General features: G+C 45.4%; 1 protein-coding gene and 1 long non-coding RNA gene across 11 annotated transcripts in view; one reads left to right on the plus strand and one right to left on the minus strand.

Moving 5' to 3' along the window:
* The window catches only part of SMC4 (structural maintenance of chromosomes 4), a 126,630-nt gene that overhangs the window by 55,905 nt on the left and 52,605 nt on the right, over positions 1-18,120 (minus strand). For all 7 annotated transcript variants that reach the window (XM_039489302.1, XM_039489306.1, XM_039489303.1 and 4 more), the window contains 3 exons: positions 11,073-11,200; positions 10,018-10,158; positions 763-913 (listed from right to left, as the gene is read on the minus strand). In XM_039489302.1, the coding sequence (XP_039345236.1) occupies positions 763-913; positions 10,018-10,158; positions 11,073-11,200 (420 nt within the window). The remainder of the gene's footprint in view (positions 1-762; positions 914-10,017; positions 10,159-11,072; positions 11,201-18,120) is intronic.
* Positions 1-18,120, plus strand: part of LOC120372311 — a 77,079-nt gene that overhangs the window by 12,649 nt on the left and 46,310 nt on the right. For all 4 annotated transcript variants that reach the window (XR_005584849.1, XR_005584848.1, XR_005584847.1 and 1 more), the window contains exon 2: positions 14,063-14,445. This is a non-coding gene — a long non-coding RNA (uncharacterized LOC120372311). The remainder of the gene's footprint in view (positions 1-14,062; positions 14,446-18,120) is intronic.

Genomic DNA, 18,120 nt, shown 5'->3' on the forward strand with positions numbered 1-18,120 from the left:
ATTTGGAATTCATGTGAAACCAGGAGTTCTGCTCTTAACAGCTATAAACTAACAAACTTCTCATGAATGGTGGCAGTGTTAAGCCCTTCTGTACCCTCTTTGCTGTGTGTGGCTCTATTGGCAACTTCTCCCAATAACTGAGATCAGGAGTCTGTTTCTCCTGAATAAGTCAATGATATCACAGATAGCTACTTACAAGGAAATGCCACTTCCTACACTTACTTACTGGAGATAATATTCACAGCTGTAGGAGAGAAACAAAATTTGTAGTGCCAGAAGTGAGCCACCTTGAGTCCAGGACAGGGAAACATTACATTTTTAAACATGGATAGATATTTGAGCTGGGAGGGGACAGAAACAGTTAAATAATTACACTTGCTACAATAGAAGGGATGTTCAGTTTTCTTTGGCAACAATCAAGTTGCTACACTGTTAACCAGTCTGGCAATCAACCTGGTAGTTGGATCCATAGGCATGAAGGCTCAAGAAAATGATCTAGATCCTTAGAAGCTGACTTGCAAAATAAAAATAAAAAAAATTGATATCATGAGCTTCATTTTCCACTCACTTTAAATGCTAGACAAGATCTCAATTTCTAGTGTAAAACAAATTTAAAAACTTTTAAGGCCTTCTTTTATCATAAAACCGCAAAAAATTTCTTTTGTAGGTTATCTTAAAAAAAACAGAGAGCCCCCAAATCCAGAATAGATAAACAAGTAAATATTTGGATGATAGTAAGAGTTGCAAGCTTCATAGATATACCTTTTCTTTATCCTTTTCAAGCTGCTTCAGAAGTTTTTTAGCTTTGCTTTTGGCATGTTTTAGTTTTTCCCTTACTGTAACATCCTGCAAATCCAGCTGAGTAAATTTCTCTTTGTTTTCCTCTATGAACTTTGTAATTTTATTGAGTTTTCTAAAAAGAGAAAAAGGTCAGTCAGTCACTTTTGTATTAAAATCATTTTCACCAAAAATTGGTTTAGCTAGTGAACTTCTATGGGGCCTTGAATTGAAAGTGGTGCTGTTTGTTTTTTATAAAAACATCCAGCTTTTTATTACAGTCACTATTTCCCTGTAGCACTAGTGCTGCAGAAATAGAAGCACTGACTGTTTGTCAAGCAGCAAAAGCCATGCACAGCTGTGGAAAGCAATGTTTTCTCCAATACACATATGGCTAGCAACGCTCACTGATGAGGTCTCATGACCTCATGAGATAGGAGGGAACCTGATGCTGTAATAAGAATATAGACTAAGTACTGGTAGCCTCATCCATCCATTATGTAGCCAAATCAAGTCTTCCATTATTCTACAACTGGATATAGAAATATAATTAAACTAAAGAAAAGATGTTAAACTGCTACATACATGTAACAATTCCCAGTCTGAACAGAAGAAGCAAATGCAAAAATAAGTAGACTAGCTACACCTGACAAATGGACTGCAGTCCCTATAAAACAAAAACCCTCAGATGCAAAGACCATTCTCTGATGACAGGAAGGGGATTTTATTGCTAACTATGCATATCATCACCTAGTGATTAAAACATATTTTAGAAAGACATCCAGTCTTGATTTAAGAGCCTCCCAAGTGATTTGAGAATTTACCATATCCCTTGGTGCATACCCTTACTGTTAAAATTGGCTTTTTCTGTTTAACAAAAGAGCTCACCACTTAAAGGATATCTGAATGAGGACATTACTGTCTGGAAAACCTTTGGATTTAGACTCCACTCTCCTGAATTGAGCCCCTTCTGCAAATCAACCAGCTTTTATGTTTGAGAGTCCCTGTAACAGAGTCGCTTGAGGAGGTACCAGATTGATCCCTGACTATCTGACCAGCCTGATTGCTTCCTAATTGAATGAATGAATGCAGGTTCCCACCTTCCCTCATTTGTTGAGGTGGTTTTATTGAGGTAGTGACAAAGGTGGAATTATTTATTATCCAATCTCTCCAGAAGGCAGGAGTCTGTAGGTGGTCTTGAAGATTTAAAAGAATGTGCACAAATACACGGAGACTCCAGAAAGTTTGTCACAATTTAGAATGTGTGATAAAAACTTATTAACCTGTTCCGTAACTGTTGTTCTTTGAGATGTGTTGCACATGTCCATTCCACTTTGGTTGACTGAGCAGCCTGAGCATGGTTGTCAAAACCTTCCCCCCTCATTGGTACCTGTCTCTGCCACACACCCTTGCAATTAGACAAAGGGCAGAGCCACCCGACACCCCTTCTTGCTGGAAACTATGATGCAAAGGGGTAGGAAAGTAGGTCATGGAGTGGACATGTGCAACACTCCTCAAAGCACAACAGGTATGGAACAGGTTGGTAAGAAATGGTTATTCACTCTGGGTAATAACTGTGGTTCTTCGAGATCTGTCCCCTGATGGGTGCTCCAATATAGGTGCACTTGCGCCCACAGCACCTTTGATCAGATTTCTCATAGCAGTGTCTGAACAACCCACGCATGAGTGTTATTCAGTTTCATACTCCATGCTGTTGTTATATAGCACTGTGTAGGTGAACCGCCCTCAGTTCCCCCTCTACCACAAAGCTCCACAGCAGACAATTTCAAACCAACGGGGAAGGAGGGCGGGTAGTGGAGCACCCACAGACACACACGTCAAAGAACAACAGTTTCTGAACAGGATGAGCAACCATTTCTTCTTCTTTTAGTCATGTCCCTATGGGTGCTCCACTGTGGGTGACTCCACTGCAGTTCCCTTTAAGTAGGAGGGAGCTTCAGAGTCAAGTCTAGTATTGAAGAAAGTATAGCTGAGTCAAATACAGTATCAGAGGCTGAACTGTGAGTTATTGCAGGGGTTCTCAACCTTTTTCTTTTTGAGGCCCCCCCAACATGCTATAAAAACTCCATGGCCCACCAGTGCCACAACTGTTTTTCTGAACATATAAGCCAGGGCCAGAGTTAGAGAGTAGCAAGCAGGGCAATTACCTAGGCCCTGTGAAGCTAAGTTGCCCAGGATTTGGCTTCAGTCCCAGGTAGAAGGGCTCAGGGCCCCGGGCTTTAGCCATGCACAATGGAGCTTTGGCTTTCTGCCCTGGGGCCCAGAAAGTCTAACACTGACCCTGCTTGGTGGAACCCCTGAAACCTGCTCGCGGCCCCGCAGGGGGGCCCTGGATCCCTGGTTGAGAACCACTGAGTTATTGCATGGACCTCTGTACATATCTTTGCTGAGTGCTAAGTCACAGCTCTACATATTTCAGTGATGGGAACATATTTGAGAGAAGCTGTACAGGAGGAAATAGATCTCATACAGTGAGTCTGTAAGTCCAAGGGTGCTTGGAGATTACAAGGTTGGTAGCAACAGCTAATGCAGTTGGATATCCACCTGTAAAGTCTTTGTTTAGAGACTGTAGACCCTTGTGATCTGTCTGCAATTGAGACAAATCGTTTAGGGGTCTTTCTGAAAGGTTTAGTTGTTAATCCCTCAGAGTTTGAGGATGACTGTTTTCCATAAAAAGATAAAAAAAATAAAAAGCCAATTATTGCTGGTGGATCTGCAGGTGGCTACTGAGACCAATCTGGGATCCACTGATCTTGTAACAGTTGGAGCAGACATTTCCGAGGGAAGGGGTGGATCTGGATCGTTGAGTCAAGCTGCAGAGTACTCTTTCCTCCTTTCCCATTTCCTATGGTCTCTGTTGGACCTTGAAATACTGGGATCCTTGCCACAAGGTCATTTTCCATTTTGGTCAGTCAAGGGCTTGAATTTCCCATAAGTTTATGTCAATACTGCACTTCATGTTGGTTTTGAGGGTATTTTTGAAGTGCTTCTTTTGCCTGCCCCTCCTCAGTTGTGAGAACATGACCTGCTTCAGGAGTCAATTGTCTGGCATTTGAAGAACATAACCAGCCCAACAAACCTGTTGGCAAATGATCATAGCTTCAATGTGAGAGGTTTGGGCTTGGGACAGAACACTGATGTTGGTGTGTTGGTCATCCCCCTTGATTCAGAAGATATTGTGGAGCAGGGATAACAATGGATTCGAATCTGAGAAGCTTGCTTTGATTCTTGATGTTATGATCTTCAAAGACATGTTCTCTCAAGTATCTGAAAACTGCACTAGCACATTGGAGGCAGTGTTGAATTTCCTTGTCAATGTCAGCTTTCTGCAACAGATGACTGCCAAGGTAAAGGAAGTGCTGGATGTTCTCCAGGGTCTCTTTGTTGATCTGAATTACAGGAGCATGATCCTGGTGATTCGGAGCCTGTTGGTGGAGTACTTTAGTTTTCTAGATGTTGAGCGTCAGGCCGAATTGGTTGTAGGCCTCAGAAAAAATGACAAATTTAAGATCTTCTTCCAAGTGGGCGCATAGGGCACAGTTGTCTGCACATGGGAGTTCATTGCTGACAGTCACCTCTGATCCAAGACACAGACTGAGGTTGAAGAGCTTGCCATCCATTCTGTATTGTATGTCAAATCAGAATAGAAGCTTATCAGTGATGAGAAAGATGACAACAACAGGGAAGATGGAGAATGGAGTTGAAGCCAAGACACAGCCTTTCTCGACTCTTGTCAGGCCTAGGAAGAGGTCCATTTCAGATCCAGTGCTGACAACTGTCACAAACAATGTCATCATGGAGGAGGAGAAGAATGGCAAAAGTTTTGGCAAACATCCAAATGGAAGAAGAATTCTCCATACAGCCTCCCAGTTGAAGGAGTTGAATGCTTTCAAGAGGTCGATGAAGGCCATGTACAGAGATGGATGTTGTCCGCGGCACTTTTCCTGAAGTTGACAGGCAGTGAAGACATCATAGTTGGTAATTCAAAATGGTCTGAATCTGCATTGCGATTCTGGGAGGATTTCCACAGTAAGAAGAAGCTGGTGTTCGAAGAGAATTCTGGCGAGAATCTTTTTGGAGGTGGACAACAGGGCAATTCCTGTCAAGATAGAAGGCCAGGGCTCTCTTGACAGCATGTGTGGGTAACAATGCCTCTTATTTGCCTAGGTGTGGACAGAACATTGGGAGGTGAATGGATTGGTTAACATGGAACTCTGAAGGTATTATTGGTAAAAACTTGGAGTGTGGTCATAATGTAACCTTGTCTTTGAAAGATATTGTGAAAACAGGGGTATGCCATAAGGGCTCCTATTTCTCCAACTCATCGAACTGACGTGATGGCTACCAGAAATATTGTTTTCCATCGACAAATGGAGGAGTGAGCAGGTAGCTATCGTTTCAAGTGGAGATCTCGTAAGACATTTTAGAACCAGATTGAGGTCCCAAACCAGAGTAGAATGTTTGACTGGTGGAAAGAGATTAGAGTCCTCTGAGAAACTTCATTGTTATTGGGTAAGCAAATATGGAATAACCCTCTGTTGGAGAATGGAAGCCAGGATGGTTGGAAGATAGACTTGAATGGAACTTGAGAACAGCCCCGAGTTGATTAACTGTCCCAACAGCATTGAAGGTTGACTGGATAAGAGAGAAACTGAATTGTAACTGAACTCTTGATCGGATTCTTACCAACCAGTTGTCCAGGTAGAGATACACTTGCACACCCTTTCCTCAGAAACACAACTCACACTGCCATACATTTTTTTTAAAACTCTGGGCGATGCAGACAGACCAAAGTTTATCATTGTGAACTGCTAGTGAGAATGGTTCATTAGGAACCTTAAATGATTCACGTGGCCCTGATAGTCTCATGAAAGTATGTATCCTTTGAGATGAAGGCAGCATACCAGTCTTTGGGATGCAGGGAAGGATAATGGAAGCCAGGAGACCATGCAAAGTTATCTTTTTCAGATATCTGTTGAGTTGGCGCAGGTCTAAAATTGGTATGAGACCTCCCTTTGCTTTCAGGATAAGGAAATGGCAGGAATAAAACCCCATCCCTCTGTGACACTGAGGAACTTCTATAGCTTCCAATCAAAGCAGAGATTGCATCTTCTGAAAGATGCTCTCCTTGTGAGAATGGTCTTTGAACAGGGACAAGGAGGGAGAGAGGGAGGGAAAGAGGGGTAAAAATAAACTGAAATGTGTATCCCACTTCCACGGTGTTTAAGACCCATTAGTGTGAAGTGATTCAAGCACCACACACCTAGGAAGTGAGAGGCACCCTTCCCTTGACACAGGGAAAGGAGAGGCTGGAATGTTGGAGAAGTATCATGTCTTTGACCAACCCATCAAAATATATGTTTAGAGCCCCCAGGATGCCAAGATGAACTAGGAGCTGTTGCAGTAGAAGGGGGTGGAGTCTGTATTAATAACCCCTACTCCTTTTTCTTCAATTTTTTTTTTAGGCACAAGAGTAGCATGTCGGTCAGACTGCTAAGGATGAAAGTGCTTTCTTTTTGGGGCAGGGATACATATGCCCAGAGAATTTAGAGTCTCCCTGGAGTCTTTTAAATCGTGAAGTGTCATCTGTCTGCACTGAAAATAGAGATGACTCTTCAAATGGTAGGTCCTGAACAGTCTGCTGGACTTTCTTGGGCAGCCCTGAAGACTGCATCCATGAGCATCTGTGCATGGTAGTAGCAGAGGCCATGGCCCTAGTAGCCAAGTCAGCAGCATTCAAATCAGTTTGCACTGATGTTCTAGTCACCAGCTTTCCTTCATCTACCAGCAAAAGAAACTCTTGTTTCTCGTGCTCTAGTAACTTTTCCTTAAACTTTAAATATCAAGTCCAAGATATTAAAGTCATGCTGGTCTAACAAAGCCTGTTGTTCTGCAATTCTAACCTGTAACCCAGCCCTAGAACAATTTTTCCTACCAAACAGGTCAGGTTTTTGCATCCTTTGATTTCGGGGTAACAGCCTGCTGCCCCTGGCATTCCCTTTCGTTGGCAGCCGAAAGAGCCAACAACTCTAGGAATGGGAAAAAGAAATACTCGAAGCCTTGGATGAGTACTTAGTATCAACACTTATCTCTCTTGATATGTGATGAAGTGAAGAGGGAGTTTGCCACAGGGGCCTTGGTGGGCTCTAAAATTGCCTCATTAATTGGTAAGGCCACAAGGGAGGGCCCAACTGTGGCCAAAATATTAACATCTCTGTGGGATGACTCCTAACGTCCTCCACTTGGACATCCAAGGCTGAGGGAAGCCTTTTCCAAAATCTCCCAGTAAGCCTTGAAGACATCAGGTAGGATGAGGATTTTTTCACAGAAAGTGCACCATCTGGGGAAGAGGAAGATGGGGATAATAGAGTTTAAGGCTAAGCCTCCTCTGGCAATTGACTGATAGGAGTACAGGAGGATCCTATCTCCTAACTTGGAGATGGGAGAGAACACCCCAGGGATTCCAAAAGGGCCACTGAAAAGGTAGAGTCCCAATGCCTTCCCAGCCACATATCCCACCAATGCAGCATCTCAGAAGCACCCAGGTGGCAAGCTCTCAGAAGGGATTCAGAATCTGAAGACTCAGCTTCTTCTGACCACAGAGGGGCTATGCCCACCAATATCAGTGCAGAGAACCCAGAGACGACTGAAATAAGGCCACTATTGCTAGCTTTTCCCTTTATGGTATCGTAGGATGAGAGCGCTGACAAACAGCACGCCTCGTTGTTTTGACCTGGAAATGAGCACTGAACCAACTGAACCAAGGCAGTGTGAGCTGATGGTACTGGTTTCCTGCACCACTGAGGAAACTGGCACTGACAAAGACAAGCCCCTTGCTGCCGCAAATGCCTCCAGATGGCAAATGGTACAGGAATGGTCTCAGTTTAGTGAGTAACCAAAGACGACAGCATTGTAGAAGTTGAAGGTGACGCTTGGGGTTCTGGACACAATGGTACCTGTCCCAGTGCCAGAATCAACTGTGCCTCCTTATGAGATGAACTGGACAAGGAATGCTTAGATTTAAGATGTACACTACTCGACCCCTTTGCCCCCTTTTTGGGCTTAGGAGCTGTAGATATTCCTCTTCAAGTTTCTTCCTTAAAAGCCTTGTACTTCAACCTCAGCACTGGAGACTTTGACAGTACTGGGACTTCACCAACACTGGTGGAATGTTTTTCCAAAACTAAAGAGGTTGTTCCCTCCCCCTCCAAGCAGGAAGGCTCCAATAGTGGTCTACGAGCAGCTTCTATCAAAAGAAACTTCAGCCTAGCCTCTCTGTCATTTTTGGTCCTAGGCTTGAAGTCCTTACAAATTTGATAATCTGATATGTGAGATTCACCCAGGCACTTTGAACAGGTGGTATGTGAGCCACTCACAGACATTGGTTTGGAACAAGAACAATAAGGCTTGGAGCCCAGTGACTGAGGCATTCCTCAGCACCGAAACCAGGACCTCAAGCCGTGGAACCAAAAAAAACATTTAAAAAAAATTTCTAATCACTAACACTAACTATGAATAAGGCTAAATTTTTGTCATGGGTATTTTAAGTAAAAGTCAGGGCAGGTCATGGAAAACAAACAAAAACTCACGGCAGCCCATGACCTGCCCCTGACCTTCACTAAAAATATCCCTGAGAAAAGGGGTAGGTGGGTTCAGCAGTCACTGCTGCTGGGGCTCCTGGGTCCCCCACTAATGCAATGAGTGGGAGGCTCCAGAGTGCCCCTGCCCCTGGGGCTGGGCTGCTGTGCAGGCGGGGATTAGTTCCAGCCCCAGGGCAGAAAATGTCACGGTGGTCAATGGAAGTCATGGACTCCATGACCTCCAGGACATAATCGTAGCCTTAACTATGAACAACAGGTAACCATCTACAAAAAATAAAGGACAGAGAACTTGCTAAAGCAAGACCAACAGATCCAACAACTGTCACCAGTGTTAAGAACGAACTGAGGGCAGTTTGGGTGGCTCCGCCCTTTATGCCTGCTCACAAGGGCTCATGGAGGTAGAGGGTGCCTGAGCTGCTCTGATGGGTACTGCTGAGGGAAAAATGGTTTCTGACCACAGTATGTGGGGCACACACAAATCAAGAGTAAAATGCACAAAGAACTAAAATTAATCCACAGTCATTCTGTGAGGTTACAGTTCAAAAGGTGATGATCAGGGAAGGATCCTTTCACAACACAATCACTAATAGCAGCTGGATCCACAGATCATATAATATATGGACACCATTTTGAGAATTGGAACGATATAGATTGGTTACAATACTAAAAAGTTTTAAACAAACTAGTGTGATGACATCAAAGTAATAAGAACAACTGGGAAGGGTGACAAACTATTTAGATCAAAGGCCTGACAAACAATTAGAAGACATGATATCTGAAAGAGTCAAAACATCCCAGGCTCCTTCTACTAAGGGCTAATAAAGCCCCTTCAAAGAATTCCCCAATAGAAAAGGAAATACAAGATTTGATAATATTTCTAGATAAATCACCCCCTGGGAAAGAAAACCCTTCAGACCTTTGCTAAACATCATAAAGCAGTAAAAGAAAGCCACAACCCAATTATATGCCCTCTTCTTTATGGGTTATCATTAAGGACATCCTTTAAAAAAAAAAAAAAAAGGGCATCTGCTTAAACTGCCATTTTATCATAGAACTATGCCATAGTTGAAGACAGTTCTGAACTATAACCTTACAATCCAATCTGCATTGCAGCACTGCCCTAGGAACCAGACTTTGACAGAGAGTCATAATGTGGCTGTTTGTGGTGACTGTGAAAAGAGACCCACAATCTATCCACCTGTGCAGGGGAAGAGTGGGAACCTAATAGCAGCTGCTTTCTGTCCCTCTGCAGGTTCTGCCAACATAGGTAGCCAGTGGGGGATTAAGGGGCCTCATAGCTGCAAAAGATGCAGCAATGATCTACAAATGAGCCCTTTATGCTTTACAATATGTTGTGCATAAAAGGAGAATATTCTCTGTACTAATATGTTCATTCAACTACCATCAACTCTAATTGGAAATATGAAAGTACAACATGAGTTCGTACAACTTAGTGGTCAATTGAGAGGTCAGTAATACAGGCTGAATACAAAAGACCACTTGGTATGGAAGAGTCAAAACAAAAGTGACAAAACAGTTCGTTTTCTGAACTCAAAGCTTTACATGTGCAAAGTGCATAATGTGCTATTACAGTTTTTGAGATAATGGAAGTACTTACTTTTCTACATCTTTCAAAGCTTTATTCTTAACTTTCATTTCATCAGCAAGTTTACTGTTCTTTGTGTTAATATCTTTAGTGTCTTCATGAATTTTTTTCTTTTGGGTTTCCATGTCAGTTACCCGATTCTGCAGGTCATAACTACAGGAAATACATATATTTTTCATATTTGAGGATTACAAAAAAGCCACTTGTACCAAATTTACGAGTTTTAAAAAAATTGATTTGAGAGTTTTGGAATCCTACAATTACAACAAAAAAATCACTGTAAATTAAATATTCAGTCCTCCAGCTGATCATTGCTAGACAGTCTTGTGTACTTAAAATGGGGTTAAAGAAATCCAAAGATTTTACAGTTTAAAAAATGTAAATAATTTCAGGCTTGTCTATATGGTGGAGTAATGTGTCTTACAGAGGTGTAATTTCTAAAGTGCATTAATGTGTTGCTTTTAATTGGTCCATGTAGACCCTGCTGGTACGCACTAAAGTTTTCCTAGTGTACTTTAACATAATGCAGTACTATGTTAACGGATGCTAGGGAATCTTGAGTGCACAGTGTGCTTTAGTAATCATACTTCCTGTAGAGTACACTGCTGCTTAATGTAGACAAACCGTTAGTTAACAATTCAAAATATCCAGTTTCTCTTTAAAGTAAGAGGTTGGCCTTAGGAAGTCCACCAGCCAAACTACTTTACTGGGGGAGAGTGTGTGTGTGGGTGGGGGTGTTGGGGCAGGATGAGATTAAAAAAAGGTTAAAGTAAAAGAAAGCTGGTAACCAAGGTTTTTTTTTGTTTGTTTTTAAATGTGCCAACATGGACCATTGCTATTTGAAATTATCTAATATTTTTAAACTTAATACTTAGCATAAATGGGCACTCATTTTACTTAGTATTCTTTTAAATTTGAACTATTCAGTGAAAGTTTTGAGTGTGCCTGGAGATTCATGTTGACAAAATATTTACAAGTGGAAATATGGAGACAGGGTAGCTAACTAGTAACTGCACTACTAATATAGAAACCAACATCAAAAGTTCAGAAAGGAAGGTGTTACTTACATGTAGTATTGGCAAATACGATTCTTTTCCTTAAACATTTTGTTTTCCAAAGAAAGAAATTCAATGGCTTTGTTTCTCTCTCCTTCTAAAGCATCTTTTTCTTTCTCCACCATTTTAACTCTGTTTAACTAGAAAAGATAATACAACATCTAAGTCACTTCACATTCTAACAATACTTCAGAGAAAACATAATGAACAGTGAGAAAACTGATCACACTATATAAGGTAGTCAATTAAGATCATATATAGGAAAAACATTTCCAAAATTAACTTCACAACACAATTTAAGATTGTGAGCTTTTGGAGGAAGGGACCCACTGTATAGCACAATGGAGCCTGAACCTATTTGAGGATTCTAAGCAATAATGTAAGACAATCAGGAACAAGAAAATCCCCACCAGGATATACAAGGCTTTATAATAAAGACATGGAATCAGATTTTTATTTTTATTTTTTAAACAAGGGCTCCCACTTGTGCTAATATCAATTCAGTCAAACCAAAGGTAGCACAGGTGGGAATTTTTTTTTTTTTTTAAATTCCTAATGTAGACTGCTTAAGTGTGTTATTTTTGCTGTATCTGTTGCTCTTGAAGAACAATGCTTAAGTAGCCCCTTTTCAGTGTAGGTACTTATTCAACCACCATTGTTATAGTAGAAAACTACTTCCAAACTATTTAAATAAAACTTTCTTCCTTCTCAGTCTGCAAAGAGAAATAGTTTGATAACTGTGTGTCCATTTAACCATGATGCATCTGATGAAGTGGGTATTCACCCATGAAAGCTTATGCTCCAATACGTCTGTTAGTCTATAAGGTGCCACAGGACTCTGTCGCTTTTTACAGATCCAGACTAACACGGCTACTTGATAACTTTGTGCATCAAGAATTTACTAAGGGAAAGCTAAGTCAAATAACTTAACACTGTCTTTAGTTCTGAAAGTGTTAAATTCCATAGTTATTCTGTTGAGGAAGCAAGTTCTACAGTCTATGTCCAGCTTCTGTGAATGTTTTATTTTCTACACTTGGAAGCTTCCTCATACGGTTATGAGTGCTTCATTGTTCCAGTGGAACACTTCAACCTTTTTCATACCAGAACTACTACGGAGTCTCCTGCTTTTCTCCTATTAGCAATATAGGAAATGTAGGACAGTCAAGACTCCTTGATAACATAAGAGAGGCAAACGAGAGAATCCATGTTATATCCTGTACTTGAAACTGTTACTTACCTGTATTCTGTTTTTCTCCAAAATGTGTTGTGCCCATACACAGGCATATGTGCCCTGTGCACTTGAGCCAGAGATTCCAATCAGCAGTACTGTCAGAGCTATTCCTGCATGTCCTTGTGCCTCCAACCAAGGGCATACAGGGTGGGGCTGCCTCAATCCCCTTGACTGGAGTCCTGATGACATTAAACTCCAAATAGTGGGGGATGGAGGATAGGATGTGGAATTTGTATGTGTGTACAACATATCTGAGAAAACCAGTTACTGTACAGGTAAATAACTCTTTATTCTTTCTGCACATATATATTCTCCGTTAGGCGATTCCCAAGCAGTAGTCCAATAGTAGTAGGAACTCAGAAAATATTTAAACAATTTTTCCACAGTTGGTTTCTCTGCTGGACACTTTGGCAATTCATAATGCTGCATGAAAGTGTGAACAGAGAATCAAGTTGCTGCTCTGCAGATGTCCATAACAGGGACATTGCTGAGGAAGGCTGCTGAGGTGGCGTGGGTCCTTGTAGAATGAGCAGTAATTCTCTGGTAGTATGAGGCTTCAAAGCTCATAACAGGTTCATGTACATAAAGAAATCTTATTAGGTAGACTCTGAACTGAACAGTTGTCCTCCCATTGTCTTAGCCTAAGACATTAAATCTAGTGGAGGATCAAAAAGACAGAGTCCTGTCAATGTAGAATGACAGTGCCCTACGCACATCCAAAGCATGCAACATTTCCTCATACTTATGGATGTGCAGTTTAGGGAAGATGATTAGTAGATCTACCACCTGATTTAGATGGAATTCTAACTCACTTTTTATATATAGTGTTGTTGTAGCCGTATTGGTCCCAGGATATTAGTGTTTGATTGGAATTTCAGATGAGGTTGTAAAGATGCTTTGTCCTTAAATTATACATGGTAGACCTGCAACTCCCCCATTCTCCTAGCAAATGTGAGCACCAAGAATGCTGTTTTAGCAGACAAATGAAAAAGGGAGCAGGTGGATAAACCTCAAAGGGTGGTCTCATATGCAATGACAAGACTAGGTTAAGGTCCCAAGGCGAAAGTGTAGGTCACTAACTGTAACTAGAGTTTCTTTGAGATGTGTCATTCCTATCTGTATTCCACACGTGGGGTATGCATGCACCCAAATCTGAAAATTCTTCAAAGCAGTGTCTGTTGACCCGCATGTGCACAGTAGCTCTCATTGCATTCCCAACCTAGAAGATAAGATTCAGTGTGGGACGATGCCCCTGGAGTTCCTCCTCCTTACTGCAAACACAATAGGATCCAAAGCAGAGGGAATGGAGGGCAGGTAGTGGATACAGATAGGGACCCCACATCTCGAAGAAAGGACAGTTACAGTAAGTAACCACCACCACTACTCTAGGTGATGATCCCTACATGTATTCCACAGGCAGTGTTCAGACTGGACGTGGGTGAAAGGAAGCTGGTAGCAAAGATGCTTGCAATATTGCTGATTCTACTGCTGCATAATGGGTTGCAAATGTGTGGATCAAACTCCAGGTGGCTGCTTTGCAGATATTTTGCAGTGGGAATGTCTGATAAGGATGTCATGGAGGCAGTTTGTGCTTGTGTGGAGTGAGCTGTGACTTTCCTAGAGAGAGGAATGTTTGTTATCTTGTAGCACTTTAAGATGCATCGCAAGACCGCTTAGAAATCCTCTGGGAGGATATGGCTTGCTCACAGAATCTCTCTGCTATGGGGATAAAGTGTCTTGGTGATTTCCTAATGGACTTCATTCTTTGCAGGTAGAATGCCAGGCCATGGTGGACATCAAGGAAGTTAAGTCTCTTATCTTCAGAAGACGCATGGGGCGGTTTGTCCAAGCGGGCCAGGGAGGAATTGGCAGGAGTACGGGACCAGCATCATTGGCATACCCCAAGGATTCCAGAATGACTATTGAGCAGGCCACTGTCCCTGCTGCCATGCCACCACTGCAGATGCCGCGCCAGTCTCACAGGCCAGCAGTGATTCAACCCTTCTTGGCTGAACTCCTGCTCTGACTCAGACCATTGTCCCCCCGATGACTAGGGCAGAGCTGTAGAAGCGTGAATCTACCAACTGACCCTTGCCGGTGATCGCTGAGAAGAGGGTGAGGATCAGTGCCTGCTCAATGAGTGGTATCAGAGAGGTGAGACTGGAGCCGTGATGGGGATCGATTCCACACTGGTGGGGATCGACACATGGAAGATTGTCTATGCTGTTGCAATCTCTGGCAGGAAGCTCGCCGGTACCAAGGGTATAGGGACTGGTGCCTTGACTCTGGTGTCCCATGCCTCATAGAGGGAGAGCGCGGCATTGGGGACCTGGATCTTCTGGTCAGCGACAGAGGTTGCGGGACCGGGGTCCCAGGCTGTGTTGATGGGGACCTATGCCTGAGGTTTGGGGGCCGAGGATGCTCCACTGCCCTATGGGGCAGTCCCATGACTGGCTTACGGTAGGACGGTGCGGCCCTAGCCGAGTCCGGCGTGGCATGTGTGGTGCTGGCCAGCCTACAGGGTCTTAAGCTACAGGGGTCGATTCACCTGAGTCCAAGAACTGCTCCATCAGTAGTGGCGGCATAGTTGGTACCAGGGGACGTCTGCCAGATGTTGGAAGTAAGGCTCCTGGGATAGCGATATAGACTTTTCCTGAATAAGGCCATCCCTCAGAAGGGCTGGGCTGGACAAAAACGGAAACCATGGATCAGGGAGGAATATATCCTCCGGTATTATACAAGTCTCAGTATGCACTCGTGTCTCAGGGGTTCCCATAGGTAAGTCTCATGGATCTGGTACATCTGTAGTGACTGAACGGTCTCTAGATAGATGAGGCAACACTGATGATGGGTCTGGACCAGTACTCAGACTGAACTGACGAACGTCGAGTCTTATGCTTCAGTACTGAGGGAACTGTCGGATCTTACTTTTTATGCATCTTGCCCTCCAATCTGGGAGTCTTCATCAGAGCCGGTTAAGACGGTTACTCACCGTTGTAACTGTTGTTCTTCGAGATGTGTTGCTCCTATCCATTCCAGTTAGGTGTGCGCGCCGCGCGTGCACGGCTCTTCGGAACATTTTTACCCTAGCAACACTCGGTGGGTCAGCTGGGCGCCCCCTGGAGTGGCGCCGCTATGGCGCAGGATATATACCCCTGCCGACTCATCTGCCCCTCAGTTCCTTCTTGCCGGCTACTCCGACAGTGGGGAAGGAGGGCGGGTCTGGAATGGATAGGAGCAACACATCTCGAAGAACAACAGTTACAACGGTGAGTAACCGTCTTTTCTTCTTCGAGTGATTGCTCCTATGCATTCCAGTTAGGTGATTCCCAAGCCTTATGTAGGCGGTGGGGTCGGAGTTAGATATTGCAGAATGCAAAACTGCTGAGCCAAAGGCTGCATCATCTTTGGACTCTTGGGCCAATGAGGCAAAGGTGTGGACCGAGGCCCAGGTAGTTGCACGACACATCCCCTGAAAGGGTACGTGAGCCAGGAAGGCAGCAGAGAAGCCTGAGCCCTGGTGGAATGTGAAGTAAGGTGGCTCTATGGAACATGGGCCAAAACACAGGAGGTGCGGATGAACGACGTCATCGAAGACGAAATCCTCTAGGAGGAGACAGGCATGCCCCTCGTCCAGCACGCCAGCACGACGAAGATTTGAGGGCGTTAATGAAAGGGCTTTGTCCGCTCGATATAGATTGCGGATGCCCTACGGACGTCTAGAGAGGGCAATTGTTGCTCTCCTTGCTATAAGTGAGGCTTCGGAAAGAAGACCGGAAGGAAGATATCCTGGATGATATGAGAGGCTGACACCACCTTTAGGGAAGAAGGCTGGACGTGGTCACAACTGCCCTCGTCCTTGAGAGACACAGTATACCGTGGGTCCAACGTGAGCGCCTGAAGCTCGGAGACTTGTCTGGCCGATGGAAAGGCTACAAGGAAAAACTGTCTCCCAGGACAGGTATGTCAGCGAGCATGTCGTCAGTGGCTCGAATGGGCAATCATAAAACTGGTTAGAACCAGGTCGAAGACCCAGGTTTTGGCGAGGGCCAACTGGGGGGGGGTATAACGCTCCAAGCCCTTGAGGAACCTAGAAACCACAAGGTGTAAGAATACGGAGCGGCCACTCTCCGCTGGGTGGAAGGGAGAGATGGCTGCCAAGAGTGCCCTTAATGAGGACCGCACCAGGTGCTGCTGTTTGAGAGACCAGAGGTAGTCCAAGACGGAATGGATTGGGACCTTGGCGGAAGAAACATTGTGCGTTTCGTAGCAGCAGGAGAAACGCTTCCACCCTGCCAGATATGTTAACCGAGTGGAAGATTTCCTACCACCCAGGAGAATCCTGTAGAACCGAGGCAGAACAATGTAATTCGGATCGGTTTAGCCACACAGAAGCCATGCTGTGAGGTGCAGGGATTACAAGTCTGGGTGGTGAAGCTTGCCGTGATCCCGCGTTATGGGGTCTGGGCAAAGAGGTAGGGAAATAGGGTTGGCTACCGACGGGGGTAGCAACCTGGTGTACCAGTGCTGCCTGGGTTACGCTGGAGCGATCATGATCAGGTGCGCTCTGTCCCTGCGGAGTTTTAGCAGGACCCTGTGAACCAGCGGGAACGGTGGGAAATCGTACAGCCGATGGCTCATCCACGGCATCAGAAAACCACTCCAAAACTGAGCCCGGGGAGAGGCTTTGGAATGAGGAGAACTTCTCTCTCTTTTCGCTCTCGCGGGAGCGAAGAGGGCTATGCGGGGAAAGACCCACTTCCGAAAAACGGAATGGACAATGTCCGGAGGAACGACCACTTGTGAGACAGGAAGGATCTGCTGAGGCGATCCGCCAGCTGAAACACCTAGTATACAAGGCAGACTGCTCTCAGCTCTCGGACATTGATGTGTAAGGCCAAGCTCTTGAGCCGACCGAAGGCCGTGAGTGCGAAACTGACCCAGGTGAGCACCCAGCTGAGAGATGGGGTGTCTGTCATGAGGGACCCCGAGGGGTTAATGGAACAGTGTGACGGGTCTGGTACCCCAGCACCCCCTAGTGGCAGGGGCTAGCTGGGGCCTAGCGCCGCGCCACTCCCTTGTCCTTCGGTCTGCCCTGGTAACCGGCGTATTACGGCCTACTGGCCAGAGTTCATGTAAACACCCCCTCTCAGAGCGGGGTAGCACGGCCTAGTGGCCGGAGTCCAACAACCCCCCCTCTTCGGGGCGGGGTAGCACGGCCTAGGGGCCGGAGTCCAACAACCCCCTCTTCGGAGCGGGGTAGCACGGCCCAGTGGCCGGAGTCCTACAACCCCCCCTTCGGGGCGGGGTAGCACGGCCCAGTGGCCGGAGTCCTACAACCCCCCCTTCGGGGCGGGGTAGCACGGCCCAGCGGCCGGAGTCCAACAACCCCCTCTTCGGAGCGGGGTAGCACGCCCAGCGGCCGAGTCCAACAACCCCTTCGAGCGGGTAGCACGGCCCAGTGGCCGGAGTCCTACAACCCCCCCTTCGGGGCGGGGTAGCACGGCCCAGCGGCCGGAGTCCTACAACCCCCCCTTCGGGGCGGGGTAGCACGGCCTAGCGGCCGGAGTCCTACAACCCCCCCTTCGGGGCGGGGTAGCACGGCCTAGCGGCCGGAGTCCTACAACCCCCCCTTCGGGGCGGGGTAGCACGGCCTAGCGGCCGGAGTCCAACAACACCCCCTTCGGAGCGGGGTATAAGGGGTGGGGGTAGGGGGACTCGGGCCCGCCCTCTCCACCGAGCCCCGACCCAGGGCCCTGTTTGTGGCAAGCTCTCCTTGCCACCCGCTCGGCGGGGATCCGCCCGCAACACGCCGAGCGGTACTGCAGC

The sequence above is a fragment of the Mauremys reevesii genome, linkage group 9 (assembly GCF_016161935.1).
Source record: "Mauremys reevesii isolate NIE-2019 linkage group 9, ASM1616193v1, whole genome shotgun sequence".
NCBI lineage: Eukaryota > Metazoa > Chordata > Testudines > Geoemydidae > Mauremys > Mauremys reevesii.